Source organism: Pygocentrus nattereri, chromosome 24, assembly GCF_015220715.1.
Source record: "Pygocentrus nattereri isolate fPygNat1 chromosome 24, fPygNat1.pri, whole genome shotgun sequence".
Classification (NCBI taxonomy): Eukaryota; Metazoa; Chordata; class Actinopteri; order Characiformes; family Serrasalmidae; genus Pygocentrus; species Pygocentrus nattereri.
The window spans coordinates 17,345,530-17,364,593 of record NC_051234.1 but is presented as its reverse complement, the minus strand read 5'-3'; the positions used below and the strand labels follow the sequence as shown (position 1 = coordinate 17,364,593).

The following is a 19,064-nucleotide window of genomic DNA, read 5'->3' as shown; positions in this document are numbered from 1 at the left end:
TACAAAACATTTAAATACTGTTTAAGGGCAGCAAGTCTGAATGACAGGTTATTCTCTCTTGTACTCTTGATGCAGATGAGGATTTTTGAATGATCTGATAGGAGTAACTGATCCTGATTTTTGGTAAATCCTGCAAAAGCATCCTGTGGATAGTTTGTGTGTATTACTGACTGGGACACCAGTGAATGTTGTCATACACACAATGCTTATACCAGACCTTTAACTGCAACATCTTGTGCAACAAGACATTTGACGGGTGTGCATGGTGGGCACCAACCTCCCTGGGTGCATGTACTTGTGGAGCACTGGGTTACAAAAAGTCGAATATTCTGGTTTTATCCAGCCATTTAAAACCACCTTTATTAGCCCCTTTGCGTACACCTGTCACTTTTTATTTAATATTTTAATGTATTGACCTTTTACAACTTTTCAGTGCAATTTCAGCAGTTAAGCTGATGTTCTCCCAAGTCCACCGCGGGCTGCTTTTCCTCAACATTTTAGTTAAGTCCAGTGTTAAGACAAATCAGGCTCACAGCCATTATCTTTTTGCTGTTCATTAGTTGTTTTGTATTAAGTATGAATCATAGTTCACGCTGATCATGACTGCCGTGCTGTTTAACTGGTCTAGCCGCTGTTATGTAAAAACGAATATTAGGGTCAGTTGTGTTTTCTCACTGCATATGAAAGCAAATTAAAATACTGATTCTTATTTATGTGTCTGTGCCTGTAGAGAAGCAGAGAGCCATGGGAAAGAAAAGGAGAGAATAAATACAATAAAAGTGATGAGCGACCTTTGCATGGCAGTGTTGTGGTGAATGTTGAGGTCAGTAGTGATGCTGTAGATGAACCAAAGCAGAGATGCGTGCGAGAGGTCAAATACATTTGTTTCCCTTTATGATCCTGCTTTTGATTCCATCAGAGCTAAACTCCTAACCATCATCAGAGAGTCAGGAGGGTTTCTTCGCTCAGTGTGGCAGGGAACCATGTAGTTCAACAGTAAGGGGTGGTTCCTTTAAATGAGATGGTTATATTTCTAAAAGACTGGTTGTTGTTATCAGAGCAGGTAGCTGCTTGCTATTGGTGACTACCCAGAATTTAGCTTCTTAAACAAAAACTTAGCTTCAACAGATCAGCTAGTATTTACCTTTATAAAACTTAAACTTTGACATGCATTTTGCCTCATAAACAAATGTTTAGCTAGTAATTAGCTTTATAACCAAATTTTTAGCTACCATTTAGCTTTATAAACAAAAATGTAGCTAGCATTTAATATTTAGCTAGCATTTAGTAGCAATGTTTAGGTTGGCGTATATTAAGTATTTACCTTCATAAACAGAAGTATAGCTAGCATTTAGTGCTATAAATAAAGGTATGTTTAGTATGAATGTTTGTATGAATAATATTGATAAAACTTGATAAACAGATGTTTGGCTGCCCTCTCGCTTGATAGAAATATATCTAACATTTTAGCATGGTAAACAAATTTTGGCTAGCCTTTAGCTTGGTAAAAAAAAAAAAAAGTAGTTTTGTCTTCTCTCTCTTGCGCTCTCTCTCGCGCTCTCTCTCGTGCTCGCACTCGCTCTCGCTCGCTTGCTCTCTCGCTCTTTCACTCTTGCTCTATGAACCTGAATTATTGATGAAGAAATCAGAGCAGGGTTTGAGTGCTATTGATAGGGATGAGTGGAAACTCTAAAACAGGTTACTTTGATTATATTACTTTCCACAATCCACGTGTAGTTGATCAGCCACGACATGTTTGGTGTCCGAAGTTTGTCTATAGTTTTAGCACTGGTACTACGAGGCTAATGTTGCTAACATGGAGTGAAAGCTTATAACCCACCTATTAAGAATGATGCTAACTGCATGGCAGAGTCATGAGAGAAGGGCAATTGAGGAGGAGCTTGTTGAATGATGAGGGAGAGAGAGAGAAAACAGAGGAAGAAGGATAGAAAGAGGAGAAAAAAATTATTAGAGCAGGAACAGAGGGAGAGAGAAAGAGGAGAAAAAGACATGGGGAGAGAGAGAGAGAGAGAGAGAGAGAGAGAGAGATATGGTAGTCAACAGCAGGTTTCTGTGAAAGAGACAGACTGTACCCAGAGTATTTATGACCTCATTAAGCAGTTCCTCAGCCTACACACACACGCAGCACGACTTAAGCCCTTTTCATAGTGAGAATCTGTGGTGTTATCAAGACTCCTGTTTAGTGGTAACGTTCAGGACGAATGCAGCCATTTCAATACAGATGCGTACATCTACCATCTTTCTGAAATCCATTTTCAGTGATCAATACCAGAGTGTAACAGCCTTCTACACACTGCTCATGTACTGATTGACCCCAAAGTACAAGTCTATGCAGTGTGTGCATAGATGAGATGGTCTGACTGGCTCAGTATACTGGATATTATACTATATACTATTGATGAAGATTAGTATGCTAATTAGTAGTATTAGTAATCTTTACCTGTTGTAACAAAACCTTGTATTTCCATTTTTGTTGATTTTTGGATCAAACCCCCTTCTGAGTTCTTCTCGCTCTCGTACAGCTTGTGGTTTCATGTTACAAATGGAGACTCTGGAGGGGAACTGGAGCTCCGCTTTGCTGCTGCTTTTTCTATTTTGCTAGTAGTTGATTTATCCATACTCTGCCGAATTACTGATGTGACCAGCATCAGCCATGTGAATCATAAATGATATAACGTGATATAACTCAGCGTTAAACACATGAATGGTATTGTAGTAGCTGAGACTTTGGTTTTATCAAGCAAAACATTATCAAAGAATGCTGCTATTTAATAACAGTATTGAAAAAAATGGTATTGAGCTTGTGAGCGGTGTGTGAGCTGCACGTATGATTTAGTATATCATTTTCTTCGGTAGAATTCTGACTGTTCACTAGAGATGTGATATACCTCTAGTGGTAGATGTATATTTTTTTCCGTTCGAAATTACATTTTCCAAGTGAAATTTGTCATTTTAATGAAATTTACTGCGGATTGTGGTTCCACGCAAGAAAGTCCAGAACAAGTTCAACTTGTGAAGACTGGTGCATTCGCGTCTTCCACCAGCAGTTCTGCAAAAAAGATGCCATTTTTAGCAGCATTTAAAAAAAAAAAAAAAATCCGACTGACTATAAACAAAGAGACTGTATGATACACAGTTAGTCAAGAGACTGTATTATCATCTTTACTTTTATGGTTTTGCTGTCTTGATTTAGACAAATCAGCCAGCTTGGTAACAGCTGTTAGCTCCATGGCTAACTGCATCTGCGCACAACTCATCCCGCTGTCATCCATGCCTCATGACTGCTTTTTTGTTACTGGAGATCATTTTGCAACACTCTGCCCTCACAAGACCATAACTATTTGATATAATTGTTCAATTTTGTGTCATAACTGTTTGTGGTTAGCAGGTTAACTAGCTTGCTAATTGCACCAACAGTGAAGAATCTTCCGGTCCAGTCTCAGCTACACCAATTTCAAATTGCGACTCAATCTGCAAGTCTACTGTGACTGCAGCATTAAGCATTTCTTGCATTGCTTTGGCAACAATTAATAATTGTAAATCACTATTATTAATTAATGTAAGCCATTTACACTATATTGCCAGAAGTATTCACTCACACATCTAAATCATTGAATTCAGGTGTTGCAATCACTTCCGTGGCCACGTGTATAAAACCAAGCACCTAGGCCTGGAGACTGCTTCTACAAACATTTGTGAAAGAATGGGCCGCTCTCATGAGCTCAGTGAATTCCATCATGGTACCGTGATAGATGCAGTCCAGTCCAGACCTGTGCAGTCCACCACTCAATATTCCACAGTCAACTGTGGTATTATAACACAGTGGATGCGATTGGGAACGACAGCAACTCAGCCACGCAGTGGTAGGCCATGTAAAATGACAGAGCAGGTTAGCGGATGTCAGCAGCAGAGTTTGCCAACTTTCTGCAGAGTCAATTGCTACAGACCTCCAAACTTCCTGTGGCCTTCAGATTAGCTCAAGAACAGCGTAGAGAGCTTCATGGAATGGGTTTCCATGGCTGAGCAGCTGCATCCAAGCTTTACATCACCAAGCGCAATGCAAAGTGTCGAATGCAGTGGTGTAAAGCGCTGCCACTGGACAGAGGAGACGTGTTCTCTGGAGTGACCAATCATGCTTCTCCGTTTGGCAATCTGATGAACGAGTCTGGGTTCGGCGGTTGCCAGGAGAAACGTACTTGTCTGACTGCATTGTGCCAAGTCTGAAGTATGGTGTGGGGATGTTTTTCAGGAGTTGGGCTCGGCCCCTTAGTTCCATTGAAAGGAACTCTTAATGCTTCAGCACCGAGAGATTTTGGACAATTTCATGCTCCCAACTTTGTGGGAACAGTTTGGGGACGGACCCTTCCTGTTCCAACATGACTGCACACCAGTGCACAAAGCAAGGTCCATAAAGACATGGATGAATGAGTTTGGTATGGAAGAACTTGACTAGCCTGCACAAAGTCCTGACCTCAATCCGACAGAACACCTTTGGGATGAATTAGAGCAGAGACTGCGAGCCAGGCCTTCTCGTCCAACATCAGCGTCTGACCTCACAAATGCGCTTCTGGAAGAATGGTCAAAAATTCCCATAAACACACTCCTAACCTTTGTGGGAAGCCTTCCTAGAAGAGTTGTAAGCTGTTATAGCTGCAAAGGGTGGGCTGACATCATATTAAGCCCTATGGATTAAGAATGGGATGTCACTCAAGTTTATATGCGTATGAAGGCAGACAAGCGAACACTTTTGGAAATATAATGTATTTTAATCTGAATCAGTGAACCTCACTCTTAAACTGAATAAACAAAACAAAAAACTAAAGCTCATTTATCATGATGAGCTTGAAGATGATAAAGAGCATGTGAAATGTCTCTCCAAGCGATCCAACTGTAATTGAATTATAGAAGCAGGCTATTGAATTAGGGAGAGGGAGGAAATGTGCGTGTGATGTGCTGTGATAGTTAATGAGTGTGAGCTGCTGAGGTTTTGTGAATTCTCTGTGTGCTGTAATAGAGAAGTCAAGATTGCTGCCCTCCTGTGGCAAAACCTGGATATTATCCATGTTCCTTTTAGGGCTCCCCCTTACTGTGGGCACTGATTATTTATTTGTTTAAATGTGCAGGGCTTCATTCATAAATGATGTGGTCTCACAACACTGAGTAGTGCTGGATCCAGCAGGTCGATGGGTCGGGGATGTCGTGCAGTGCAGTGTGAAATTTCCTCATAATGTTGGATCTTATAACTAATCAATGCATTAAAGGGAATTCCACTGAATTTTTTTTTTCCCCTTTTTCTTCTGCATAATTAAATGGTTAAGATGTAACACAGTAATTCAGAGTGGTTTGGTGTAAAATTAAAGTAGCCAGGTTTGCACAGAATAAAATGGGTACACAGTTCCTTTCGACCCACTTTGTATTCAGATTTCATTCATTCATATTTCACACAACCACTGTCTGCAAAAGTCCACATAAAACTAAACTTTGCAAAATATAGTCAACCCAACCCAGAGCTAACATTTGTCAACTTCCTGTATCCATCATTTGTAATTAAATGCCATCTGCGGAGTTGCAACCTCATGACATTTCTTAAAATTCTGAACCAGCAGCGGCAGTAATTTATATACTGGGAACACTGCCTTCCATCTCCATCAAGAAAATTTGAATACATTTGGTTATTTGACAGTCAAGTAAGTTGAAAACCAGCATTTGAATTCTGAGCACATTTGCTCTTCCATCTGAAAACTGTTATGTGCACATATGAATACTTTGGAGGAATTACAAAAAATAATACATGCTGTGTGTGAAGTCAAGCTGTTCTCTGACCTGTGTGTGTGTTCAGAGTGGAAAATGGGTAATGTGGTGTGTTGGGCTTTAGAAAGGTAACTGTTCCAGAGAAAATGGAGTAATATTCAGTCTCCTTTAACTCAGCGTGAAGAGTGGCCTACATTCAGAAGAGAGACAGGGAGATATTTCAGCAGGCGAGCGTTAGCTGTATTCTCTCCTGCCTGCATGGTGTGATATAAATCTGAGCTTTTTGAACCCCTGTACCGAGTGACTGCAAAGTCCATAGAAAGGAAAACGTTCTGTCAACGTGATCTACATTAGTGCATTTAGCCAGCATTCAGACATGTCTGTTGAAGCGATAGTCTAGCTAGGAAACGGAGGGAGGGGGGGGGTTAAACAAATACTTAACAGTATATGATCTTTCAGGCATGCAGTTAGCACCGTGATAATTGTTGTGCTAAAAGTAAAGAGCAAACTTCAGACTCTTAATATGTCTTGGATGATTGACATTGCATGGTGAGGCGGTTGGCACTGGGGTATTTATTTATTTTTTTAAACTGCTTGCAACTAGGCTGAATTCAGTACTGTTGCAGTGCTGTAGCTGTGCAGTGGGTGGTTTGATTGGTAAACATGCTGTTTCTCAGAAGCACTAAAATGGTCTGTTTGTGTGTGCATAGTCAAGTGAGCTGGATGATATTCTGGATGACCTGAACAGTCAGCCCAGCCTGTTCTCTGAGAGCCGGCCCGTCTCTCTGCCTGCTGCGGTGGACAAGCAGTCCATCATCAATGACATCCTGCAGATCACCGGGGAAGGTGGAGCCCAGCAACAGCAGAGAGTCATGCAGACCATCGGACAGCAGAGTGAGTCCCACTCATCTTCAACCACAGAATGGAGCCACGGTGCATAGTAGCGTTGTCTTGATCTGATCTGAAGTCCCACAGTTTAAAATATTCAGAATGTTTGTATGACTCTAACATTGACTGTTAAACGTCCAGGTGAGTTTAAACGACAAAAAGAATAGAAATAAAATATGGCTCAAAACTGCTAATCGGGCGTATCTGAGAACTGTCTGGGCATTGCCTGATGTTCTAATAAGCACATATGATGGACAGCCCTTAATTCAAAGCTCAGAGGGTGGGAGAAAAACAGACACAAAACAGTATAGAATTTATATTTTAGCACTGCTATTACATTTTTAAAATCTTCTGTACTCCACTTATAGGACTTCCTAGTGGTGTCTAGTTTACATTCGTTATGTCTGAGAGCACTAACCTCTGTTCTCAGCCAATCAGCACCCAGTAGCAGTCATGCTAGCTTCTACGGTCAAAAAACAGTTTGCGATTAAAAAAAAAAAAATCAAAAAACATTTGAAAGACTTGATGTGTACTGTGATACATTTTTCTGCTTTTCAAAATTAAAAAAATCCTACATGAAACACTAGAAAAAGGCACTATTTATTTATTTGTAGCCATTTTATTGTATACGCCATTCCCTGAGTACTTGTTAGCTGACATCCTCTAGAATTTTGCAGTCATGTTTTAACAGGAGGAAGAGGAAGTGGCTACTACCCTTAAACTTGCTATGGTGTCATCATTAGCGCTGATAGTTATAGGAAGAGGTGGGTGAGCCAGGTCCAAAAACTAAAAACCCTTCCCAGGATTTTGTTCCAACTGCTTGACTTCTCTATTGTGCTCAAACCAGCACCAAAAGTGTTCAGGCAGTTGGAGCAAAATCCTGGGAAGGGTTTTTACTTATTAGACCTGGATTACCCACCTCTAGTTATAGGAAAGTGGTCAGAGCACTCTCTTCTATTTGTATTGAAAATGCTGGCTAGCAATGAATTGGAGATGTGTCACTCCCGTATTCAGTTATATTTGACACAGTCAGTTTTCCAACTAATTTATTAACTAATTAATTTACTTATTATTTACTGTTAAAAAACAGATTACAGTTTTGTGTTTCCCTAACATGGACTACAAAGTGTTTCATGCCAAAGACATTATCATCACACATGCCACTTAGTGTCAGTCTTGACTTCGGGGTGGCTAACAATATTTTTAGGACAGTTCTGACTGTCCTAAAGTGTGTGGAGCTCTGAGCTTTATTCTACTTTAAAATTCTTATTGAGGTTAGTTCACTCCACTGTCACATGGTGTCACACAGGTGACATAAATTGAAATTACATTGTATGTGTTTAGATTTCAGCGGTCCAAGGCATCCCGGTAGGACCCCTCCTGTGCGGAGTGTTTCTCTGGAAATGAATGTGCCCACTAAAGGTGCTCCAGGTCAGTACCCCATGATGCGGAACACCAGCCCATATTCGATGATGCAGCAGCAGGGCATGCTGGGAAACCAGGGGGTCATGCCAAATCAGACCAACATGGCAGGTGAGAGAATTTTAACAATTAAAGTGCCCATACCATGGAAAACGAAATCTCCTTATACAATATTTACCTATATCTGCCCGTTCAGCCCTTAGCAGTTTAGTCCCACTTGTTCAGCACGACTGCTTTTTGAAGGAAGCTCAATACAGGACAGCCAGTAAGAGCAGAGCTTATTTACATGTCAGCACTGAAGGTATACTGACAAAAAGAGCCTGTTTAAAGGTTAAAAAAAAATAAAAGGTTGGAAAATTTATTGTAAAAGTTTTTGGTACCACACACATTTAAGACTGACATGCAATTATTCTAAAATCATTTGTTTATTGAACGATTTGTCCTTTTTACAGCTGTTTTTCATTTTTGGAACTGCTGAAATTTATTTTATTTTTTTATTTTTTCTTTTTCTTTCTTTTGTTTCTCTTGCTTTCTCTATCTGCCTCATTCTCTTTCACTCACTCCCCCATCTCTCTCTCTCTCTCTCTCTCTCTCTCTCTCTCTCTCTCTCTCTCTCTCTCTCTCTCTCTCTCTCTCTCTCTCTCTCTCTCTTTCTTTCTTTCTTTCTTTCTTTCTTTCTTTCTTTCTTTCTTTCTTTCTTTCTTTCTCTCTTTCTCTTTCTCTTTCTCTCTCTCTCTCTCTCTGTCTCTGTCTCTGTCTCTGTCTCTCTCTCTCTCTCTGTCTCTCTCTCTCTCTCTGTCTCTCTCTCTGTCTCTCTGTCTCTGTCTCTGCTTCTCAGTAATGGCCAGTGCTGGTGGTCGAGCAGGTCTACAGCAGGAAGTTTGGGTGTCTCAGGGGTCTGCAGCAGTCAGCAGTTCTGGTTCTTCAGCTGTTCCCTCCACTCAGCCACTCCAGCAGGGGGCAATGCAAGGCTGCATGGGCCAGAATACTGGGCCCAACATGGCCATGAGAGGCAGTGGGCAGCCGGGGCCCAGAGCCATGCTGCAGAGTCAGATGATGCCCAATGGTAGGTGGACACACACACTCACACACACACCATGTCCAGTCATAAAGACATAACCATATTTGTGACTATATCAGGGGTATGAAAATTTTGATTATGTAACATTTCTTCCTTGTTAAAGACTGGAAAAACAAACTAACATAAGAGAATGATGCCAACAGTTGTCTTTAAATGTTTAACTATTCATAATTTGTTCAACCACCTGATAAAATAAAACTCATCATATGTACCCTCACCAAGAACTTTATTAGGTACACCTATACACCTACTCTTTCAAGCAATGCTGGTATACAGGTGAAAAAAATGAAAATACATCTGTATCTGTCTAGAGTGATCGTTAAATATCAAGTTTTCCTGTTTCCATGTTTTCAGTCAACTAATGTGTCTGAAGTTTGCTTCTTTAGTTTTAGCACTGAAGCTACAAGGCTAATGTAGCTAAAAGTATTGAAAGCTTATTAGCATGGCACTAATTGCGTGCCTAAATCATTGCAAGCTCCTGTTCACTAATCTCTAATAGACTTAATTATCTGGTTTCTGATTCTATTTCTGGCACTCATCATAAATATGAACTGAAGTACAGAAAATTCAGAATTGACCTATATGATGTAGTTTTGTCTGTTTTTGTCCAGCAGACTTCAGAAAATTAACACCTCTTGGCTGATTGTTTTTATCTGGGGTACAGAAATGAAACAGTATAAATCAGTTTTTTTGCTGAACTGTCATTTTAATATTTCCATCTGTATGTCCATCTTAGTGTTATATAGATTAGATATTTGGGCATTTGTCCTCAGATGTCCCTGTATTTCCTGTGAATCATATTGGACTTTTCTGCTCTTCAGGCCTCATTGTGTTTTCTTTTATAGTATATCCTGTCTTACATACCTGTATGTGTTTTCATATATCTGTTTGTTCCGTTTGTTCTCCAGCCCAGGCGAACTTGGACATGAGCATGCCAGGCCCCCCGTTTCCCCAGCAACAGCAGCAGGCTCCACCCAATCAGACGGCTCCGTGGCCGGACAGCATGATGCCCATAGAGCCACTGCCCTTTGGGAACCAGAGCAGGTAAACAACTTCATTACTGTCACTGACACCGCCGCCCTGCTGTACACACATTTATCCAGTGTTTACACTTAGTGTCTACAGCTAGACAGATCAAAATCAACACACATGCTTAAAAACATATTTCTGTGAGCTTTGTTTGTGTGTGTGGTATACCTAAATAGGCTTAACAGATGCAATGTACTATGTTCCAGACACGCTCTTTAGCCATCAGCAATAAGTGATAGTACTGTGGTGGCAGGCACACAAGAATCGCTTTCAAAAAGAAAAGGATAGAACTAGGGCTGGCCATTTTGGTTAAATTTGATATTCAGATTTTGGCATATTTGGAAAATATTTGGATACACCAAGAAACAAATATATAACAGTCTTATGGCTATGGGCTACTGTATGCCGAACACATCAAAAGACAGTGAACAGAGACAGTAGTGCCATGCAGCATCTATTACTTGTACTGTATAAAAACCAGAACCACAGATCTATAGTAAATTACATAAGGCTTAAAATTTACACTGAGAAAAGGCAGCCAATCTAAAGTAACATAAAACAGACAAAGCTAATCGTTTTTCCTCTGCTAACATGTTATATTTGACCTCATGGTTAGATGGGAAACAGTGAGTTTGTGAAATGTTTATGATACCGAGCCTGACAATTTCATTATATGATGCTGAAAGTTTTAGTGCATTAAATCAAGGGCTGTGCACATCTGGTTGACCATGCAGAAGCTATTTATTTTTCCATTTTGGTAGAGGCGAAATGCAGAAAACCAGCCTCTCTTAGACTGTCATGTATGATTTGTTTACGTTTTTTCCTTTTTGCACCTTTAAAAAAAAAAAAAAAAAAGCATTTTATGAAATATCTTTCATAAAACCACATTCTTTTTATGTAAAGGACAAGCAGTCTATGTATTTTTAATCGGATTAATGAGATCAATTAATCAAAGTCATAATAGACCAACATTATGAAAATTTGTTGCAGCCTTAATTAATTCTGAGTAGAGATTTTGATGTTTGTGCTTTTCTTTGACTCTTTACTGTGCCTTAGTAGTGCAGTAGCCTTAGATGGCTGCAGTAGTCTTTCCAACACTTCTTTCCTTGGTCTAAGCAGATAAAGCAGACAAAGTGTCAGGACCAATACAGGACAGTGGACTACACGTTAAAATAAAACACAGATTACGGGACACACATGCTTTTTTTTTGCGTGTATCCTAAAGCCACATATGGTGCATTAAACACTGGAGAATGAATCCAGATTTTTGTAAACAAAGGACCTTGTGAAGTACACAATGCCCAACACTGGTTTTAGGCTGTAGTGTCATGAAAAGCCAGTAATGGTTTAGATTTGTGCTGTTTGCCTGTTAGAAGTCATATCTGAATTAAAAAGCCCCATGCTGTCCCTACTTAATTTAGAAGCGCATATTAAATAACATTGAACTTTTACCTTTAGGCTGTGAACAGTTTTACTTCGTCTTATGATTGTTTATGATGTTTTTGCAATTAAAATGACATTGTTCTACTAATTGAGATTAATACATTTATTGTGTTTATCTCAGTCCTGCAATATGTTACTTTTTCCAGCACTAGCAGTTCATGCCTAAAAATGTACAGCCCTGCACTAATGAAAAGAATTAGACATTATTGAAGGAGTATGTTTGCAGCAGTTCTTCATTTAGATTGCAGCTTACAATAGAAGTTGTTCATGTACAGTCACATAGATGTTCATTCTTAAGGGTTTCAGATTTAGAATGCATGCTTAATCTCCTCATATTCCTATTTGCTTGCGTTAGGCCTGTGTACAGTACCCCTCAGGAGGACATTCTGTGTCCAGCTGAAGGTCCAGCTGATGAAGGGACGCTGCTTAATCAGCTCTACACGGCGCTGAAAGACTTTGATGGTCTTGAGGAGATTGACCGAGCTCTGGGCATTCCTGCATTAGTGGGACAGGTACAGCGTTGTTCAACTCCATCCGCTCAACTCTGATGCTGAGGGAATCATGTTTTCCGAAATGCTTTATTTTGATAAGTATGTTGCACATAGGAGGGATTTGTCCTGTTTCAGAGCCGTCAGACCATCACTGCGTTTCTGGCTGGCTGTAGAGGGAATCTCACTCCTCACATACAAAATGCATACAAACACACCTCATTCTACAAAAATAACTCACATCCCATAACCAGATTATACATCTGTCTGTCTGTTCTACTGCCGTATGTCACTGTCTGCCTTGCTGTCTGTTTAGCTTTCTTGCTATGTCCGTCTGTCTCTTTGTCTGTCTGTCTATGTATTTAACTTTGTTTATCTGGTTAGCTGTATGATAGCCAGATAGACTTTTCAGACAGTTTATGTATGTTCAACCCCAATTCCAATGAAGTTGGGATGTTGTGTAAAACATAAATAAAACAGAATACGATGATTTGCAAATCCTTTTCAACCTATATTCAATTGAATACACTACAAAGACAAGATATTTAATGTTAAAACTGATAAAATTGATTGTTTTTTGCAAATATTCACTCATTTTGAATTTGATGTCTGCAACACGTTCCAAAGAAGTTGGGACAGGGGCATGTTTACCACTGTGTTACATCACCTTTCCTTTTAACAACATTCAATAAGCGTTTGGGAACTAAGGACACTAATTGTTGAAGCTTTGTAGGTGGAATTCTTTCCCATTCTTGCTTGATGTACAACTTCAGTTGCTCTACAGTCCGGGGTCTCTGTTGTCGTATTGTGCACTTCATAATGTGCCACACATTTTCAATGGGAGACAGGTCTGGACTGCAGGCAGGCCAGTCTAGTACCCGCACTCTTTTACTACGAAGCCACGCTGTTGTAACATGTGCAGAATGTGGCTTGGCATTGTCTTGCTGAAATCAGCAGGGACATCCCTGAAAAAGACGTTGCTTGGATGGCAGCATATGATGCTCCAAAACCTGTATGTACCTTTCAGCATTAATGGTACTTTCACAGATGTGCAAGTTACCCATGCCATGGGCACTAACAACAAATATATAACAGTCTTATGGCTATGGGCTACTGTATGCCGAACACATCAAAAGACAGTGAACAGAGACAGTAGTGCCATGCAGCATCTATTACTTGTACTGTATAAAAACCAGAACCACAGATCTATAGTAAATTACATAAGGCTTAAAATTTACACTGAGAAAAGGCAGCCAATCTAAAGTAACATAAAACAGACAAAGCTAATCGTTTTTCCTCTGCTAACATGTTATATTTGACCTCATGGTTAGATGGGAAACAGTGAGTTTGTGAAATGTTTATGATACCGAGCCTGACAAATTCAGGATAACAATCCAGACAGTCCTTTTCCTCTTTGGCCCACAGAACACGACATCCATGATTTCCAAAAACAATTTGAAATGTGGACTCATCAGACCACAGGACACTTTTCCACTTTGCGTCAGTCCATCTCAGATGAGCTCGGGCCCAGAGAAGCCGGCGGCGTTTCTGGGTGTTGTTGATATATGGCTTTCGCTTTGCATGGCAGAGTTTTTAACTTGCACTTGTAGATGGAGCGACGAACTGTGTTCACTGACAATGGTTTTCTGAAGTGTTCCTGAGCCCATGTGGTAATATCCATTACAGAATGATGTCGGTTTTTAATGCAGTGCCACCTGAGGGATGAAAGGTCACGGCATTCAATGTTGGTTTTCTGCCTTGCCGCTTACTTGCAGAGATTTCTCCAGATTCTCTGAATCTTTTGATGACATTATGGACTGTAGATGATGAAATCCCTAAATTCCTTGCAATTGCACGTTGAGAAACGTTGTTCTTAAACTGTTGGACTATTTGCTCACGCAGTTGTTCACAAAGTGGTGAACCTCGCCCCATCCTTGCTTGTGAATGACTGAGCCTTTCAGGGATGTTCCCTTTATACCCAATCATGACACGTTTCCAGTTAACCTGTTCACCTGTGGAATGTTCCAAACAGGTGTTTTTTGAGCATTCCTCAACTTTCCCAGTCTTTTGTTGCCCCTGTCCCAACTTCTTTGGAACGTGTTGCAGGCATCAAATTCAAAATGAGTGAATATTTGCAAAAAACAATGAAGTTTATCTGTTTGAACACTAAATATCTTGTCTTTGTAGTGTATTCAATTGAATATAGGTAAACGGTTTGCAAATCATCATATTGTTTTTATTTATGTTTTACACAATGTCCCAACTTCATTGGAATTGGGGTTTTGTGTGTGTGTTTGTCTGTCTACACATCTATTTTTCTAGCTAATATCTATCTGTGTATCTGTCTTCCTGTTTAACTGTCTGTCTTATCTAACTATGTAGCTAGCTACTTGAAAGTGCAGTACAGTTCAGTTTGCATTAAACATTGTTAGTGTCTATGTATTTCTCCAAAGGGTTCATTTTGGTAACAGGTTTAAAATCACTTAAAGCTGTAAGTTGGGCGACAGCATCATGTTTTGACTGTACACAGCAAATACAACTCCCACTTAATCATTTGGAACATATTGTCAAATACAACTGAATATGGGGGCGAGATGTTATGCTGCACGACCAAAGTGCAGCACCTGACTTGTTGCCAAAGATTTAATCCTTGAGTAAAAAAAAGAAAAGAGGCTGTTGCTAATGTAAAATTTTTCTGCTAATTTACTTCTCTGTTTTAGCATCAATGTTTTAGGCTCAGCCACTATTGCTGAATTGATGAGTTGATTGTGATGTATGTTCATTCTCTCAGGGTGGTCCTGTAGAGCCTGATCAGTTCCCTGGTCAGGATCCAAGCCTGCTGATGGATCAGAAGCCCCCCATATTCAGCCAGCAGCAGTATGGCCCCCCGCAGCCCCACATGGCTCAGGGTGGTTACCCTCCTCTTCAGGACCCTGCTGGATTCCACAGCATGCCTGGAACCCTGGGACAGCGACCTGGATTCCCCATGATGCGCATGCCACCCCGACAGGGCCTGCGGCCCACTGGGGTCAGCCCTAACCAACCAAATGCACTCAGACTGCAGCTACAGCACCGGCTACAGGCACAGCAGGTATACACACAAACAGTAACAGCATAAATCACATTGGTTAGAGCATCTGGAAAGCTTTAGGATTTGTTGCATGTCTCTCTACGGGCCTTTAGCTTCTTGTTTTAGGCCAAAATGATGCTGCACAAGCTGCACATTTAAGGTGGAACAGAAAATACCAATAAGTAGTGTATTTCAGCCTTGTAGTTCTTAGCTGATAAATGCTAGATGTTCTAAGATATTCAGTTGTACACCTCAAACCCTTGTGGACCTAGCTGCCCCCTGTTGGACATTTTATGGAACTGTCACTTGACCTTATTTTGAGTTTTATTTTTCCCCATCTCTAATTTATGATTCAGATGTTAACCACACTTCTTATTTCATTCTCAGTGGAGAAGACGAGCATTTTGATAAAAGTAATATAGGACTGAGTACATCATTTGCTTTTTCTCACTCTGCTTTTCAGAATCGTCAGCCGATGATGAATCAGATGAGTGGAGTGTCGAACATGAACCTACCTCTAAGACCTAATGTTCCGAATCAGGTTCGTACTGAAGCAGAACAGTAAATAGAGAGATGTGGAGAACTGGATAGTATAATAATTATAGCTCTTATAATTATAGAGTATAATAATTTAGCTCTGCAGTGTTTACACTTATCTCAGACTAAATCCTGATCTAGAACCCTCTCATGCTTTAGTTAAAGGGCCTATATCATGAAAAACTAACAGAAAATTGTTTGAGTTTGTTCCATATTAACATTAAGATTATTTTTGAGGTCATGAAAACAACCCCGTTTACATATATTATTCCATGCCTGTATATTTTGCCGTTTTCATGCTTTCAACACACCTGATCAAGGTTATCAGCTATTTAACAAGCCCTTCAAAGTTCAAAGGCTTTTGAATTAAATGTTTTAACATAGTGTTTAAACATAGTTTCAAAATACATTACAGTACGCACAGAAACATACAGAATACAGTACATTCTGAATTGTTTGTGATGTCACAAAAACCAGCACACCTACATATAGCTGCAAAACAGTTTACAATGATGGGTCCTTTAATGAGATTTTCACTATGTATTTCTCTTCAAAAAAAAAAAAAGCTTTAAATAGGAGGTTTTTAACTTGTGTTAATAGCCATGAGTGATGCCATAAAGTAAACATCAGCACATAACTTAATTAATAAACTTAGCTGGTAGTTATCATTATAATTTTTATTATTATTATTGTTGTTATTGTTTATTATTATACATTATATTGTGTGTAATGAATATGCATTTCTGTCCTCATTTACATACTTGTTTGTCTTGTCCTCTCTCAGGGGACCATAAACGCTCAGATGTTGGCTCAGCGGCAGCGGGAGCTGCTCAGTAATCATCTGCGTCAACGGCAGCTGGACCAACAGCGTCTGCAGCATCAGCAGCAGCATCCGCAGCATCCACAGCAGCAGCGTAGCATGGCAATGCGTACCCCTGGCCTCAACATGCCTCCCAACCTGCCAGCCGGCGCCGCGGGTCTACCCGGGGCGCTAAGTAACCCCCGGATCCCACAGTCCAGTGGCCAACAGTTCCCCTACACGCCCAGCTACGGTACCGGCCTGGCCTCTCCTCCGCCCTCTACCAGCCCCTTCTCCCCTGCGTCCCCCAACCTGCCCGTCCCCCAGCTCCTGCCCCACGCCCCCCTGCATGGCTCCCAGATGACTCTCGCTAACCAGGGGATTCTGGGCAGCGTGGGTGGACAGTTTGGGCCTGTTATGAGCCCCCAAATGCAGCACAGTGCCTTTCAGTTTCCCAGTCCAGGTATTCACTGCCTGACCTCTCTCTGTCTGTGTGTTCGTGCTGATCCACACGCACAACCATAGGCTAATGAGTTACTTCATTTTAAATACAGCGTACATGTGCTACTTTCACTCAAAAGTTTTAGTTTTGTTTGACAGGGAGAATATTAGATGGAATTTAGCTGAAATGTAGCCTAAAATTGTTAAGACACTTTGGTCAGTTTCTAAAAGCAGGTAACTACTACAGGAGGTGTTGTTGATGGGTGTTGTGCTTTTCTGGGCATATCATGGAAATTGCAACACTTAAAGAAAATGACTGAACTGTGTGTTTTGTTAGATGACTCCAAAAATTATGTGGTCAAGTTTTAAGGCATTTTGCTGGGTCCCTCAGAGCCATGTCTCCAAGGAAAGAGAGCTTACACTAGACTCATTCTGTTCCTGATTGAGCACACATTACAGTCAACACGATTTCAGGCAATTTGATAAGTGCAGTTATTAAAATATATTGCGATTAATCTCTGCATTGGGCTATGTAAAGTAAATTGTGGAGTTTTATAGACATTTAAATATTAAACCCTACGTGGTAATATCAGTGAACTCGTTTAATTTACCAGGATGGGGTTGAGGCATCCCACAGTCTCACTGGATCCTCAGAATTACAAGGTCATTACAGAGCTGAAATGGTAACATTGCTACTTAAATGCTACACGCAAGCTGAGAGCTGAAATGACATCATATGAAAGTAAGCCAGACTGCTCAAACTGCAGCCTACAACCGCCAAAGCTACTGCGCTAGACACAGCTTGCTGGTTGTGTGGGGCATTTTGGTGAGGTCAGTCGTATGATGTCAGTTTAGTGTGCAGCAGTGTTAGCTTACATGCAGCAATAATCCTATTTTGACACCAGCAGTTTTTTTTTTTAAATGAGGGGTCTTGGAGGGACGCTTTACCCCCTTTACTGTAGGAACGACTTCTACTATTCTGAGAACGCTTTACACTATTGGTCAGCTATTGTTGGATGATCTGTTCTGGATCACAGCTCATCCCAAAGGTAGTGGATGGAGCTCCATCATTACAGAGAACACAGTTCCACTGCTCCATAGCCTGATGCTTGGGGGGCTTTATATGCCTCTAGCCCACACTTGGCATTGGATTTGGTGATCTTTCACTTGTGTGGCTACTCACATGTTCCATTTGCTGGTATTAGTGTATCAGGCACAGTAGTGCTGCTGGAGTTTTTAAACACTGTCCACTCTGTTCTCAGTCCAGCAGTGACACTGAGGTATTTAAAAACAGTAGTGCTCCAGGTTCTAAACCACTGATGTACAGGGCAAAAGAAGGGCTAACAAATTACACAGAGATACAGAAGAGCATGAAATGTGTAGATCTCTGTTGTCGCACTGGACCAGCGTTAAAGAAGTGTAATAATGAATTTTGAGGAGATGCACAACCACCATTTGCAGGACACACAGTGTAGCCAACTTATGCACACGTACGCATCATTTAAAATGAAGTGAAACTGTTTAACATTCTCACACTAACACACACTCACCTGCCTACAGCACTACTGACTAATCAGAGTGATCATACCCCCAGTGAACAAACAATGGTCTGGTAATTAATGATAGCCGCTGCTGGTTAGCGTGGTGTAATCAATACTGGGAGAGAAGTAGAGATTTTACCTTCCATCTGTTCAAACTAAAATGCCACTTTTAGGTGGTTTTCTAGTTCATAAATACTCAGATCTGTCTCAGAATCAGTCAGCTTTCTTATAAGTGTTTAGGTTCACAGTCAGTTTTAGTTATGGATTTAGATCTTTAAAGTGGTCTTTGCCTTAATAAGCGCGCCGTATTTCTGTTTAACCTTTTGGGGCCTGGTTATTGTTTTTAGCCTTTAAAACAAGATTTGTGACTGACTAGATAAAATTAAAACATTTTATGTGAATTAAATGGGTGTACTAACGATGAAAAAATGTGGGGAAAAAAAGCAACTACAAAGAAGTGTATGAGAGTCAGAAACTAAAGTGTTAGTTTTAAAGAATTCATTTAGGTAGCATAGCTGGAATATCTTTAAACATTTTTAATGTAGAGTTCTTC

At 40.4% G+C, this 19,064-nt stretch overlaps 1 protein-coding gene across 3 annotated transcripts in view; it reads left to right on the top strand.

The window, feature by feature from the left end:
* The window catches only part of ncoa2 (nuclear receptor coactivator 2), a 111,769-nt gene that overhangs the window by 83,351 nt on the left and 9,354 nt on the right, over nt 1–19,064 (top strand). For 2 of the 3 annotated variants that reach the window (XM_017696201.2, XM_017696202.2), the window contains 8 exons: nt 6,483–6,666; nt 8,005–8,193; nt 8,921–9,148; nt 10,072–10,207; nt 11,991–12,147; nt 14,915–15,214; nt 15,657–15,734; nt 16,515–16,992. In XM_017696201.2, coding sequence (XP_017551690.1) covers nt 6,483–6,666; nt 8,005–8,193; nt 8,921–9,148; nt 10,072–10,207; nt 11,991–12,147; nt 14,915–15,214; nt 15,657–15,734; nt 16,515–16,992 — 1,750 coding nt within the window. The remainder of the gene's footprint in view (nt 1–6,482; nt 6,667–8,004; nt 8,194–8,920; nt 9,149–10,071; nt 10,208–11,990; nt 12,148–14,914; nt 15,215–15,656; nt 15,735–16,514; nt 16,993–19,064) is intronic. The other variant, XM_017696203.2, reaches the window with a different exon arrangement.